The sequence below is a fragment of the Electrona antarctica genome (genome assembly GCF_951216825.1).
Source record: "Electrona antarctica genome assembly, chromosome: 3".
Lineage (NCBI taxonomy): Eukaryota > Metazoa > Chordata > Actinopteri > Myctophiformes > Myctophidae > Electrona > Electrona antarctica.
The window spans coordinates 27,585,081-27,600,950 of record NC_136808.1 but is presented as its reverse complement, the minus strand read 5'-3'; the positions used below and the strand labels follow the sequence as shown (position 1 = coordinate 27,600,950).

The 15,870-nt window shown below is 47.1% G+C and overlaps 1 protein-coding gene across 1 annotated transcript in view; it reads left to right on the top strand.

Moving 5' to 3' along the window:
• Positions 1–15,870, top strand: part of cemip (cell migration inducing hyaluronidase 1) — a 143,141-nt gene that overhangs the window by 71,524 nt on the left and 55,747 nt on the right. The window contains exons 5-11 of the mRNA XM_079497686.1: positions 1,616–1,754; positions 2,961–3,197; positions 5,759–5,938; positions 10,716–10,786; positions 11,234–11,329; positions 12,469–12,590; positions 15,468–15,615. Of these exons, the coding sequence (XP_079353812.1) occupies positions 1,616–1,754; positions 2,961–3,197; positions 5,759–5,938; positions 10,716–10,786; positions 11,234–11,329; positions 12,469–12,590; positions 15,468–15,615 (993 nt within the window). The remainder of the gene's footprint in view (positions 1–1,615; positions 1,755–2,960; positions 3,198–5,758; positions 5,939–10,715; positions 10,787–11,233; positions 11,330–12,468; positions 12,591–15,467; positions 15,616–15,870) is intronic.

Here is a 15,870-nt window from a genome sequence, read left to right as displayed (position 1 = left end):
ACACGTTATTCCGACCAGTTCCTTTCCCCTCCATCAGGCGCCCCGCCTGGCCAGGGGGAGGTAGTTTAGAGACCAGGATTACTGCATGTTTTTTGTGAGGGTACCTACCCTAGGGGACACGGGGAGAACATGCAAACTCCACACAGAAAGGCCCTTTCGCCAACCCCGCCTCGGGTATGGGCAGTGATGACGCGGAGAAGAGAACACGCCGCCACCACCCACAGCGTCCCCAGCGGGAATCAAACCCAGGATCTTCTAGCTGTGAGGCGACAGCACTACCGACTGTGCCACCGTGCCCCAACCAGAAGATATATACTTCTGAACACTTTTCACTGAACACATTTCACCACTATAAGAAACTGCAGTCACTCACTGTTAATAGTATTTGTAGTAGAGCAGTAAGACTCCCTGAGGGCGAGGTCACGCTGAAACAACACGTCTGGGAATGCCCATATATGGATATATTTTTAAATGTTTTTATCAGTCTAACAATAGAAAACCACAGATAACAAGCTCTTTCTTTTATTGAGACCTGAGACCAGGTTCTACAAATGTCTTCTTTAATCCTAACTGGAAAAAAACCCCTTTGTTTCTATATCAGTGGTGCTCAATTTTATGTCAAGGACCCACATTTTTATTGTATTTGGCTGTCGAACGATATGTATGTTTCGGAACATTTGAGTTAAAAACGTTTGCTGTGAAAGAACATTATTACATGTTATATATTGAAAGATTTGCACACGTTTTCACGATTAAAACAAAAAAAATTCAACAGCTAAAGTATTAAATAATGCACACACCTCGGGCTCGCCAGTCATATTCACACACCTCGGGCGCTCGCTAGTCATATTCACACACCTCGGGCGCTCGCTAGTCACATGCACACACCTCGGGCGGTTTTTAAATGTGTGACAGCGGTGTGTTCATTCCGGTCGCCCACCTCCACCCGTTGAGCTGGAATGATGTCATTGCACACATTGTGATGGACATGTTTTGCGTGCGTGCGTGCGTGTGTGCGTGCGTGCGTGCGTGCGTGCGTGCGTGCGTGTGTGTGTGTGTGTGTGTGTGTGTGTGTGTGTGTGTGTGTGTGTAGCTTCAGCCCACCATCATAAATGGTTGGGAGATTATTTTTTTGGTTTTTTTGAATAGAATTGCATTTAGATTTAGTCAGTTTTAGTCTACTTTTAGTCGACTAAATATAAGATTTTAGTCGACTAATTCTACAGTTGATTTTGTCGACTGCGCCGTATTTTTCAGAGAGAACGGCCAACAAAGATTGGCCGTTCTATTGGTCGCTATGGCGTGCGCGCACTCGTTGCCTAGCAACCGGGGCAGTGTTGAATGTTGATTTTCAGTGTAACTGTTACCATATCGATAAAAAACTGAGTATTCCATCAGAAGCAATGAATTGGTTAAATCTATTGGATCCCTCCCTAACATTTCACATTTTAGTCTAGTGTTTATTTGTCAATATATTTATTCTTAGTTTTAGTCATCATAGCTTAGTTTTCATTTGGCTTTTGTTTAGCTTTCGTCAGTGAAAAATTAACTCTCTCTCTCTCTCTCTCTCTCTCTCTCTCTCTCTCTCTCTCTCTCTCTCTCTCTCTCTCTCCAGGTAAACTGGTGGTGGCAGACACTAACAGGCCCATACTGCTGCGTACCAAACACATCCTGATCGGCAACAAGGGCGAGCTACACATCGGGAGCCCCGACTGCCCGTACCGAGGCAACCTCACCATCTCCTTATTTGGAAGGTACGGCCCCGGTCTGCCCATATATAGAGGCAACCTCACCATCTCACCATCTCACCATCACCGTTTATTTCGGTCTTAAAAACATGTACATGATTATTTGGAAGGTAGGCCTACGCAGAGCCTTAGATATAGACAGAGTTACACAAACTGTGTTCACTTCATGGGGCCAGTCCAATGGCGGCTCTCCTACATAGACTTCTATTGAGAGTGGGACAACCAACTGGGACAAGTCCTGGACCGGAAGTAGGCAGAAATGCATTGGACTCAGGCAACAGCACAGCTTTAATGATCAGTGTCTTGGTTTGGTTCTCCTGCTAGCTCCAGTTAGCTCATAGCATTAGCTTCTGTTGGTTCACTCACTGTGTCTTGTTATGGTTCTCCTGCTGCGGCTTTATTGCTAGCTCCAGTTAGAGCTAACTTGAGCTCATAGCATTAGCTTCTGTGGATTGGAGTGATGCAATGTGGGTCTCGGCGCACACTCGCTGTCCATGACGTTAGTCTGGGGGGACCTAGATCGGGCCGACCCTGCTCCTCATGTATGTATGGGTATGCAGGATGTCCATATATGGTGTTTGTTCCACGGTTAGGTCCAATCCTCTCCAACGAACCAGGATGTCCTTATATGGTGTTTGTTCCGCGGTTAGGTCCAATCCTCTCCAACGAACCAGGATGTCCTTATATGGTGTTTGTTCCACGGTTAGGTCCAATCCTCTCCAACGAACCAGGATGTCCTTATATGGTGTTTGTTCCGCGGTTAGGTCCAATCCTCTCCAACAAACTGATACGTTGCCCAAATATGGAGATGACACTTCCTGGTGGAGATTTAAGCTCCACTGAGATCATTTCTCTCTCTCTCTCCTTTTTATCATATTTGTTTTTTAATTGTTTTTATTTTCTTCTTTCTTTTTTTGCACTGTCAGGCTACATCGTGGCCAGCGCTTCAGGCCATATTTAATTTATTCTTTATTCGTCATGGCTGCCAGTTCCCACCTGATGTCGGGTGGGAGTTCAGACTGATCGGGTAATTAGCCGACTGACACAATGCAGATCACAGAAACTACTGAATGACTTGATGCAGTCTGATTGGCTAATGGTTGTGTCCCATGCAGTCTGATTGGCTACTCGTTGTGTCCCTTGCAGTCTGATTGGCTAATAGTTGTGTCCCATGCAGTCTGATTGGCTACTGGTTGTGTCCCCATCATGCAGGTCAGATGACAGCGACACGGAGCACAGCTACTTCGGCCGTAAGTACGTGGGTGTGGGGACGGGCGGAACGCTGGAGATCCACGGTCAGAAGAAGCTGTCCTGGACCTTCCTCAACAAGACCCTCCACCCCGGGGGGGGCAACGAGCAGCGCTATGCCTTCCAGAGGGGCTGGGGCAACCGAGGGGTTATCGTCCACGTCATCGACCCCAAGACCGGACAGGTGCTTCAAAACGAAAGGTAAAAGGGAGTTCATATGGGCGGCAGTGGTTCAGCGGTAGAGTGCCGGTAGAACAGCCGGATGGTAAACACGAGGTTCCCGGTTCGATCCCTGTGGTCTCCCCAGAGTTAGTGTCCTTGAGCAAGACTCTGAATCCCTAATTGCTCCTGATGTGCAGGTTGGTGCACAGTCAAGCGCTTTGGATAAAGGTGCTATATAAATGCACCATTTACCATTTCAGAGGTGCAAGTCAATTGAACTAAATTAATGTGAATAAAATAATATGTTTTCAAATAGCTGTGTTCGCGCGACACCATTGTACCATTGTACGACCAAGTATGAAACTGTTATTTTATTAGAAAATAAAACAAAAATGTTGGAGTTATGAAGCATTCAACCAAGCCATGTAATAAAGACGTGTAATGCTACAGTAGACATGATGCATAGCAGTGTTTCCCAAACTTTTTCATGTCAAGGACCCCCAAATTGACACTAATTAGCTCCGCGGACCCCCCATGAAAAGATATTGCCAGGGACCCCCATAAGAGATGATTTTTACGGCTCTAGCAGTGATTCTCAATCCGTTTAATTTCAAGGACCCCCCAGTTTGACATGCTTATTTATCTACGAACCCCCATGTAATGGCATTTCTATCTCTGGGACCCCCAATTTATATTGTAAAACCAATGTTAATTTAACTCTGAGAGTGTACAAATGGAACCAACCGTTTGGTTCCATTTGTACACTCTCACCCCCTGGAACTCCCTCAAGGACCCCTGGGGGTCCCCGGACCCCACTTTGAGAACCACTGATATAGAGCTGTGATGTGGCCTGCCACAAGGTTGTAAGTCATACTAGAAACAAGACATGCTTCCAACCACTCAGCTCCAAAGACATAAATATAGTCTTAATGGATGGAGCCGCTGGTTTAAGGATATTGCATTTTAAGAAACTCATATCCCCTCCTTAATAAATTATATCTTTGGATTAATTATCCTGTCTTCCTTTGATGCCAAATGGATGCACAATACACACAACACTGCTGTTGTAAATCAGTGGTTCCCAAAGTGGGGTCCGGGGACCCCCAGGGGTCCTTGAGGGAGTTCCAGGTTCCCAGCTAAAAGATATAGTTAGGAACCAAATGGACCCTTATGTGTATGTAACTCAGAGAGTGTACAAATACACTCTCAGAGTTAAATTAACATTGATTTTACAATATAAATTGGGATCTCAGAGCTAGCAATGCTATTTAATGGGGGTCCGTAGACTAATGCATGTCAAACTGGGGGTCCTTGAGAATCTCTGCTATAGCAGTAAAAGTCTACTCTTATGGGGGTCCCTGACACACGCACGCACGCACGCACGCACGCACACACACACACACACACACACACACTGCTGTAGTAAATAGATGGAATGGAATGGAGCACTGGATCGTATCCAGAGTCTTTTTATTTAATTTAATTTAATTGAATGCGTCGCCTCGGTCTCGCTCTATCGATCATCAACACTCGTCTGATTGAACTCTGACAGCCGTGAAAAAAAAAATGTATTAGTCTGGATGTTATTGAGATGCATTTAATCTTCAGGCTGAGTGAACTGTAAAGAGATTGGGGAACAATTATGAAATAATTAGAAGCGGATAAACATCGCTCCCAAACATCGCTTCCAATTCTCAACTCTGTGTGTGTGTGTGTGTGTGTGTGTGTGTGTGTGTGTGTGTGTGTGTGTGTGTGTGTGTGTGTGTGTGTGTGTGTGTGTGTGTGTGTGTACAGTATGTGTGTCTTGGTGTTCGTGCTTTTTTTATATTTATATAAATGTGATCTCCGTGCTTCTCTCGCGTGGATGCTCAGAAGATTCTAAACCTCATTAATGTATTGAACTGCATCTTTGAGGTGGTTTTAATGATCTGTAAATTACACCCATTTCTGCATCGGCGCGACATCGGTTCAGCCTAATTGAAGATGGGTTTAATCCAGCGTGCGGGGGGGGGGGGTGTTTGAGAACGACTGACATAGAAACACAAGGTTATTCAAAAGGATTTAGAAGGCATTAAAGAATCTGTTCTCAGGTCTAAAAGGGGTTCAGGACGGGAACCCCTTTTGGTGTTTTAATCATTATGTTATACTTTACCTGTTGAAAAATAGTAGATCTACAAGCTCACTGACATAGAAACACAAGGTTATTCAAAAGGATTTAGAAGGCATTAAAGAATCTGTTCTCAGGTCTAAAAGGGGTTCAGGACGGGAACCCCTTTTGGTGTTTTAATCATTATGTTATACTTTACCTGTTGAAAAATAGTAGATCTACAAGCTCGTAGCATGGCACCGAGTACCGCGCTACGAGCTTGTAGATCTGCTATTTTTGAAAGATTGTAAAAATGTGACGCAAATCTTTGAATATATATTATTTCAGAGCGAACGTTTTAACTCAAATCTTTGCTTCTGGAAGGTCCCTGGAACAACATAGTTTCAGATGGGGGGGGGGTCCGCAATAGAAATAAAGGTTTTTCAGAAAACTGTCAGGATTTAGGATTTCTTTTTAGAATGGGCCTCAGGTCTAAATGTCCTCTCTCCACCAGGTTCGACACGTACCGCACCAAGGAGGAGAGTGTCCGTCTGGCGCGCTTCGTGGACTCTGTGGAGCAGGGAAGCATCCTGGCCATGGTGGTCAACGACGAGGCCTCCAACAACCTGGAGGACACGGCCAAGAAGAGCCTCACCCGCCTGGGCAGCCGAGAGGTCACTAGGCTGGGCTTTAGGTAAGGTCAGAGGTCACTAGGCTTGGCTTTAGGTAAGGTCAGAGGTCACTAGGCTGGGCTCTAGGTAAGGTCAGAGGTCACTAGGCTGGGGGCTTTAGGTAAGGTCAGAGGTCACTAGGCTGGGCTTTAGGTAAGGTCAGAGGTCACTAGGCTGGGCTTTAGGTAAGGTCAGAGGTCACTAGGCTGGGCTTTAGGTAAGGTCAGAGGTCACTAGGCTGGGCTTTAGGTAAGGTCAGAGGTCACTAGGCTGGGCTTTAGGTAAGGTCAGAGGTCACTAGGCTGGGGGCTTTAGGTAAGGTCAGAGGTCACTAGGCTGGGCTTTAGGTAAGGTCAGAGGTCACTAGGCTGGGGGCTTTAGGTAAGGTCAGAGGTCACTAGGCTGGGGGCTTTAGGTAAGGTCAGAGGTCACTAGGCTGGGGGCTTTAGGTAAGGTCAGAGGTCACTAGGCTGGGGGCTTTAGGTAAGGTCAGAGGTCACTAGGCTGGGCTTTAGGTAAGGTCAGAGGTCACTAGGCTGGGGGCTTTAGGTAAGGTCAGAGGTCACTAGGCTGGGGGCTTTAGATAAGGAGAATGTTGTCAGAATTGTATTGAGAGGATCTGTCCCTCCTTAAGATGCAGCATCTTGTTTTAGAGGCGGTTATACAGTACATATCAGTAAAACATGACACGCAATACAGATACACAATGTGTATACAAAAACACACACCTCCAACACAACTAGCTTAATCATCCGTCTGCAGAGCTGAACGCAGCACGGCGTCTGGCGATAGCAAGTTGATCTGTCGTTTCTCTCAGTGGTGTAAAAAAATACACTTCAAAGTTAACTTCACAGGGTTCCAGTCCAATGGCGGCTCTGTGCGGCTATCAGGGTCGGTTATGCCCAATACTTACAACGTCCTGGACCGGAAGTCCTGGAAGTTGGCAGAATGCACTGGACTCAGCCCAGCTTTAATGATCTTAAATCCATTTATTTTAGATTTTTTTTTAGTAATAGTCTTTAGTTGTCACTGTACAATGCTTTAAAACAGTTGTCATGTTGCACACATTGCCTAAAATTGCTGATATTTGCGCTGCCCTCGTTGAAAACAATGTATTTCAAACTCCAGCTTGTCACTCTCCAGGCTGCATGAACAGCGCTCGAGCACTGTTTTCTGACCCCTCAATGACAGCACTCTGTCTCTAAAAAGCTCTGATAGATGTAGACCGATTTGACCGTGCAGAAACATAATTGCCTGCCTTGATGCATCAATTAAGCGTCAACGACCATCAGCTGGTCACAGTCACAGACACTCAAGTCAAGGGACTGGTTTAAAAAATGGGGTCTGCCTCTGCAGCACTCTAACTGAAAGTATGACTGCATGGAATGTTTCATTTCTATCCAAAGGCCCTTGAATGATGGAATATGATTAAGGATTAGGCCTACTGTGATTATGGTAAGCTCACATATCACACATACCATAATTCACTGGCAAAAGAAAAACATATTTGAAAAGAAAATCTGAATTATTTCACGGACCCCCTGGCTATCACGGAAACCCACTTTGGGAACCACTGCGCTATGCTAGCTGATCTATACGCAGCGCTATGCTAGCTGATCTATACGCAGCGCTATGCTAGCTGATCTATACACAGCGCTATGCTAGCTGATCTATACACAGCGCTATGCTAGCTGATCTATACGCAGCGCTATGCTAGCTGAACTATACGCAGCGCTATGCTAGCTGATCTATACGCAGCGCTATGCTAGCTGATCTATACGCAGCGCTATGCTAGCTGATCTATACGCAGCGCTATGCTAGCTGATCTATACGCAGCGCTATGCTAGCTGATCTATACACAGCGCTATGCTAGCTGATCTATACACAGCGCTATGCTAGCTGATCTATACGCAGCGCTATGCTAGCTGATCTATACGCAGCGCTATGCTAGCTGATCTATACGCAGCGCTATGCTAGCTGATCTATACGCAGCGCTATGCTAGCTGATCTATACGCAGCGCTATGCTAGCTGATCTATACACAGCGCTATGCTAGCTGATCTATACGCAGCGCTATGCTACCTGATCTATACACAGCGCTATGCTAGCTGATCTATACGCAGCGCTATGCTAGCTGATCTATGTAGCTGTGATTTATAGGCTGCTGACACCACCCTCTCTCTCTCTCTGTATCTCTCTCTCTCTCTCTCTCTCTCTCTGTTGGTTTAGTTTTTTAATTTCCCTCTCTACTGATCTCTCCTCTCTCCCTTACACACGTGCACACACACAGGGGCACGCACGCACACACACATGCACGTGCATAGTGCATACCCGTTTTTGCCAACATCAGCCATCAGGGTGGAGGAGAGAGAGAGAGAGAGAGAGAGAGAGAGAGAGAGTGAGAGAGTGAGAGAGAGAGAGAGAAGCCAGGCCTGTCCCTCTCCCTGGGTATTAGTATGTGAGGAATGCATGGGAAACAGAGACAGAATCATAAGCATGATAACAGACCCCGAGAGAGAGAGAGAGAGAGAGAGAGAGAGAGAGTTCCCGACACCAGAGTGGCTTTTTTTTTTAGCTGGTTAAATTATTTTCATACATTCCCCAGACAAGACCCGACCGCGCTGGGCTCCAACGCCACCACCAGAACTGTGTGTGTGTGTGTGTGTGTGTGTGTGTGTGTGTGTGTGTGTGTGTGTGTGTGTGTGTGTGTGTGTGTGTGTGTGTGTGTGTGTGTGTGTGTGTGTGTGTGTGTGTGTGCGCGGGCGCGCGCATGCATGCGTGCGTGCGTGCACACAGTATAGCATTCAGTGTGTGAAAGATGCCTTGTTCCGGCAGTGAGGAGCAGAAGGAGGCAGCGATGCTTGGCAGTGGTACTACACTCTCTCTCTCTCTCCCTCCCTGCACGCCCGTGGGCAGAGCTGTGTTATGAAACCTAATGCCTCGGAGCAGGCCGCAGGAAACACACTGCCAACCACAGAGAAAGAGAGAGAGCGAGAAAGAAAGAGAGCGAGAGAGAGAGAGGGGGGAGAGTAAACAAACTGACAGAGAGAAGAGACAGTGAAAAGTGACTCACGGCGGCCCGGCCAGCCTAGCGGTCCGGACACCTAGGCTGCCAATCCAGCCTGACAGCGTGTCGCAGGTTCGATCCTCAGCTCACAATGCAGCACATCGCGACACGTTGTAGCTAAAGTAACTAAAGTTTTACTAACTCCTAACTACATTTTTCAAATAACTGTAGCGGTGTTAAAAATTATACAATATTTGGATCTAGTGCAGTAGAAGTATTGGTAGTTCGGAATAAAGTACAAATCCCTCAAAATTGTACTTATAAGTACAGTATGGGGTCTTGTTCACGAGTGAGGGGAGGACGGAGAAGGAGATCAGCCGGGGAATCGGAGCAGCAGTCGCTGTACCGCACTTACTGTGACGAAAAGAGATTTGAGCCAGAAGGCAAAGATCTCTGTCTACCGAGCTATCTTCGTTCCTATCGATGTACACCTATGGTCATGAAGTGTGGGTCATGAACGAAAGAATAAGGTGGCGAATACAAGCGGCCGAAATTAGTTTTCTCGGGTGGCTGGCATCCCTCTTAGAGATAGGGTGAGAAGATCAACTCCTTTAGAGATAGGGTGAGAAGTTCAGTCACGCGAGAGAGACTCGGAGTAGAGTCACTGCTTCTTCGCCTGGAAAGGAGCCAGCTTATGTGGTTTCGGGGCATCTGGTTAGGATGCCTCTCGAGCGTCTCCCTAGGGAGGTCCTCGAGGCACGTCCCACTGGGACGAGGCACGCCCCGGGGTGGGGCAGACCAAGGCGCAGTTGGAGGAAACACATCGACTCACTAGCCTTTGAACGCCTCAGGATCGCCCAGGAGGAAGTCACTAATGTTGCTCTGGAGCCAATGCGCGGTCGGACATGCGGTTGGACATGCGCTGCTCCGTGCTTGCGGTTATGGTTAGGTTAGGGTTTGAGGTAGGTTGTTGGTCTAATGACAGTCGGACCAATAGTATGTCTAAACTAAAGCCTGTACCTGTTCTGAAGAGGGAAGTCTGGAGCTCTCTGGTGGAGCTGTTAACCCTGCGACCCGACTACGGTGTGTGTGTGTGTGTGTGTGTGTGTGTGTGTGTGTGTGTGTGTGTGTGTGTTTTCAGTGGCAGCAGCAGAGAGAGACGGTGAAGACTTCAGATTGTGTTTCATGTTTTTTTTCCACGTTATTTAAAGATGGACAGCTATTGTTTGATGTTGAAACTCCTGATGGGACATTTTCTGTGTGTTCTGTATCTACGCTGAGTGGAACACACGCACGCACGCACGCACGCACTCACACACTCACGCACGCACGCGCACGCACGCACGCACGCACGCACGCACGCACGCACGCACGCACGCACGCACGCACGCACGCACGCACGCACGCACGCACGCACGCACGCACGCACGCACACACACACACACACACACACACACACACACACACACACACACACACACAGTACACACACGTCCACTGGCCAGTGTGTGAGTCTTCTAACAGGAGTGATGCATGCTGGGAGAGCCAATTACGTTACCTTGACTCTCCCTGGGTGTTCTGTCACCATCGTTAGCAGGCTGAGGTGTGCGTGTGCGTGTGTGCGTGCGTGCGTGCATGCGTACTGTGCTTTTAATGGACCATTCCTTCTCTTTCTCTTTCCGCTTCCCCCCTCTCTCTCTCTCTCTCCCCCTCTTTCTCTCTCTCTCTCTCTCTCTCTCTCTCTCTCTGTCTCTCTCTCTCTCCCCCCCCCCCCTCTCTCTCTCTCTTTCTCAGACATGCGTGGAGTTTCATCGTGGTAAAAGGTGACTCATCTTCTGCAGAGGAGGATCGTGCCGTATACCAAGGTACTTCTAACCACGCCCACATCTCCTTATATGGTAGGAACCACCACCTCTAACCACACCCACATCTCCTTATATGGTAGGAACCACCACCTCTAACCACAACTACATCTCCTTATATGGTCGGAACCACCACCTCTAACCACACCCACATCTCCTTATATGGCTTGGAACTATATCCACACTCACTCCAGAGGGCGACTTTATTTCCACACTTTATTTCCCGTCATGTTTATGAACAGCTGACGGGAAATATATAAAGTCGGACCCAGACTGTTCCCTAAAGGTCTCTGCTAAATTCTTTTTACCAGTGACTGACACTCGTACGTACGTACGTGCGTGTGTGCGTGCATGCGTGTGTGCGTGCAATGCGTGCGCGCGAGTGTGTGTGTGTGTGTGTGTGTGTGTGTGTGTGTGTGTGTGTGTGTGTGTGTGTGTGTGTGTGCACAGGGACCAAGGCTTCGTCGGAGGCGCGGAGCTCTCGTGTGTTCCAGTCTGGATTTGGAGAACATTTCAACGTCACCACCAGCAGCCAGTGGCTACAAGGTACTGTCACACAAACACGCACGCACGCACGCACGCACGCACGCACGCACGCACGCACGCACGCACGCACACACACACCTAGGTCATTGTCTACTCCCAGTCAGTCTATCATTTGAATTGAGCTGTTATTGATTAGCCTCGGTGTCATCATCCACTGATCAATATGTCCCCTAATGACAGAGAGAACGATAATGGCATTGAGATCATCATGCTGCCTCTGTCCATCCATCCACTTCCACACTCTGCTGCTGCGTGTGTACGCACGCACGCACGCACACACGCACGCACGCACGCACGCACGCACGCACGCACGCACACACGCACGCACGCACGCGCACACACACACACACACACACACACACACACACACACACACACACACACACACACACAGTAAAATCATCAGCTTTAATTCCATTTGGAGAGCGTGATAATGGAACCAAATGGACCCTTTAGATTAGAATCCATTGAACATTACGTAGCGTAGCATAGCAACAAGAGTAGAGAGAGCCTTTCAACTACTGTTGCCACTGGTCAGAGAGATGTTTGCGGTTACTATGAAATCGTGCATTTCCTGTCAGTCACGCCCCCATATATGGTCATGCCTGGTGACATTACGTGATGTCATCAATATTAAGTCCATATATGGAGATCCCTGATGTCATCAATATTGGCCAAACCCTTAAGCCCAAACCACACCAAAGGGTCGGGGTTGGGACAAAACGTTTTTTAAGGTAGACCACACTAATACAACTCATTGCAACTCAATGAGCTGCATTGGTGTGGTTTACCTTAAAAACTGTTTTGTCCCATGTATATATGGATATATGTCAGAACCTGTTCTGACAATCCATATGTCGATCCACCCCCATCCATCCTTCCTCTTCAATGTCTCCCTTTTGAATGATACCTGTCCATTTAAACTCTAGACGGGCCTGCCCCAAAGTTATTAGTGCAGCCACGCCCGGCAGCCGGCGATAACTAGAGTACTCAACAGGCCCGAAAATTTAAGTCTGCTGTCACCCAGGCGGATGGGTGCACGCGACCCTAACCTGTGTGTGTGTGTGTGTGTGTGTGTGTGTGTGTGTGTGTGTGTGTGTGTGTGTGTGTGTGTGTGTGTGTGTGTGTGTGTCCTCCAGAGGCGGAGTGGACCGAGTGGTTCGACAGGGATGACGAGCGAGGATCTGGAGACTGGGAGAAGCTGGCTGATCTCCACAAGGCCTATCCTGACCGTCTGTGTAGCAACCCTATGGATATACAGGTCAATACACACACGCACGCACACACACACACACACACACACACACACACACACACACACACACACACACACACACTAGCGTATCGTTAGTGCATTCTGTGAGAATAAGGTTAAAGGTCAACTGTAGGAAATGTGTCTTGGGTTTATACGCCCATTATCACAATGAGCGCTGGGATTTCTTTCAAAATTGGATCTCGGGGTGCCGGGCAGATATGGCAGCTTTTACTCTGAAAGCCCGCCCGGCCCCGCTTCCGTTCCGTACAAAAACCGGGAGGCATAAGGTTCTGTCTTTACCTCACGATGTCACAAATAAAGTCTCTCTAGAAGCGTTAATATTCCAAATACTCCAGGACCTGGCTAAGGTATGTATGCTCTTCATTTAGCTGAGAATATCTCAACTATTCTTGGCTAATATGACCGCTGCGAACAACTTACTGTAGGAACTGTGAGAAATTCTCTATCCGGAGCGAAATACCCGGAAATGACCACACCCTTTTTTAAATGGCCGCTACTTCAAACATGGCTCTATCTTCTAAACTGTTTGTGCGACAGATTTCCTGATGTGCTCAAAAAGTTCAGAATGCTCATGTTTGAATACTCAATAGACCATAATTATGCACACAGCGGTCATCTTAATGGGAGGGTGGAAACTAGCCGCAATTTGCCATTGACCACCCATACATGCAAGCAGACAAATTCCTGTCTAATTGTATTAAATGACGTCAAACTCACCAACATTGCAGCTGTACGAAAAGCTTGAATGATCCTCTTTCTGAAAAGTGTTTGTTTCATAAAAATTCACCGTAGACATGTTATGAGCTACTTTATGTCAACAAATTCCTTGCAGGTGTTTTTTTTTGGGCAGGTTTGTTTCCCTGCCCACATCGCTGTTTTTTTGGTTTCTCCCATACACCCACAATGGGTGTATGTTTCTCCCATACAGCCATAATGGGCCTTTATATTTATTTATTGTTCACACTGGACCTTCTCACATGTCCCAGGAATGTGTGGACCAAAGCAGAGGTTCGTTCCAGCTCCTATGCTTATGCTTAAAGTACAAAAGTAAAACCGTGAAAAAGTAAATAGAGGGTATGCACTATGCGCATGCTTAAAGTGAATGGCACATCGAGTGGCAAATTGAGTGGCAAAGCAACATGCAAAGTGAGTTTAACATTGTTTAACGTTATTTAATGCAATCAGATAGGACTTTTCTGTTTGGATGCATGGGCTGTCAAGGCCAGAAAGTAGTTTTTTGCCACTCAGTAGGCATTCCTGCATAACTTCCAGGTTTGATGATGATGTCACACGCATACCCTCTATTGCCAACAGTGGCAAATGGTTATTTATTACGCTGTGATGTAGCATTAGAGTTCAGCAGCTTGATGCGGTCTGGTACAAACCATAGCTGGCAGGTTGATTTGCACTGTTTGACACGCACACACACACACACAAGCGCGTTCACGCACACACGCACGCACGCACACACGCACGCACGCACACACGCACAGAATGTTTGTCCTGCTGGTGGAGTTTCTCATTCAGAGGAGAGGAGGGATGTGGAGTGTGCTCGTTGGTTTTGATGATGAAAAGAGAGTCAGCCAGAGCAAATGTTGATAATAGAAAAGGCAGTTACTAAGACGGCTTTTGGGCTGATAACTATTAAAGCAATTATAGCATTCTTTTGAACTGGAGTTTTCCAACCAGCAGAGCTGATAGGCTATCTGAAATAATACGGAAAGTTCTTTTTTTTCTTCTTCTTCTTTTTTAGTGAAATTTGTCAAGGCAGTACTTTTCCAAAGTAAAGTCTGCGAGCAGCACAATACAGCCTCAGAGCACTGCAGCCTCTCCTGTGTGTCTATCAGCTTGGATTATGGCCTCGGGCTCCTCAGACATATGTAGAAAATCACAGAGTGCTACAGTAACATACAGTAACAGGCCAGGGAAAGAATGGTGTAAACGTTTCATCTGTAAGTGTACAAACTACAAAGGTACACTGTATTCATGTTGTAAAATGTAAAGGTGATGTAGATACATGTTGGCAGTTCACAACCAGACCTCTGTCTCTGCTGCCATTGGTCAGCCGCTCCGCGGATGGAAGGACGGACGGACGGACGGGCGCTGCCTGGCTGGCAAGGCCGGTCTGCCGTTATTGTGCGTCTGCTGGGACTTTGCACGCACGCACGCATGCGCGCGCACACACACACACACACACACACACACACACACACACACACACACACACACACACACACACACACACACACACACACACACACAGGCCAGCGAATGTTAGTCTAAGCCTGAGATCACCATTGAAGGCAGTAAAGCAGCAGCTGTTAGCCTTCCATGGACAGAAGCTCTGTCCCCTGCATCACTGTGTGTGTGTGTGTGTGTGTGTGTGTGTGTGTGTGTGTGTGTGTGTGTGTGTGTGTGTGTGTGTGTGTGTGTGTGTGTGTGTGTGTGTGTGTGTGCGCGCGCGTGCGCGTCTGCGTGTGCGTGTGTGTGTGCGTGCTCATTCCATTACCATAAAAATGGCCCGTTAAGTCTGAGCTTGCCTTTTCATGACTGATGATGTGCTGCAGTGTGGCTCTGTCTCTCTCTCTCAAGTCAATTCAATTCAAAGGAGCTTTATTGGCATGAGAAAACGTACGTTTACATTGCCAAAGAAAAAGTGGAACAAAACAATCAAGATAAAACAATGTATGTACAAATAAATATTGGATATAAATAGGAATTAATGTCAAGTGCTGTGTTACATTACAACACTTTAGGAAATACGATCTTGTGAAACTATAAAAAGATTATGCATTGTCTCTCTCTCTCCCTCCAGCCCTGCCAATCTCACTGTCTCTCTACCATCTATGTCCCTCAATTCAGGCCGAGACGCACGAGGGCGTGCCAGCCAATCAGAGTGGAGACGTGCTCCATAAGAACGACAAGGACTTCGGCCTGGTGTGTCTCAACGCGGAGCAGAACCACGGAGTCTGTCACAACTACAGAGTCCGCTTCCTGTGTGGGAAACTGGGTACGTTGTCTGTCTGTCTGTCTGTCTGTCTGTCTGTCTGTCTGTCTGTCTGTCTTTTGAATACAATTTCATGTAGTTTTATATTTTCATATTTTAGTCATCTGAAAAGTTCTAGTGTTAGTATATGACTAAATGTCATATGATTTCAGTCGACTAAATCTACAGTCGATTTAGTCGACAAAAATGCATTTCTGCAGGCCTTGATCGATGTCGGTGGCTGCACTTCCTGGTTGCCCAGGATCTCTTCTTCTACTG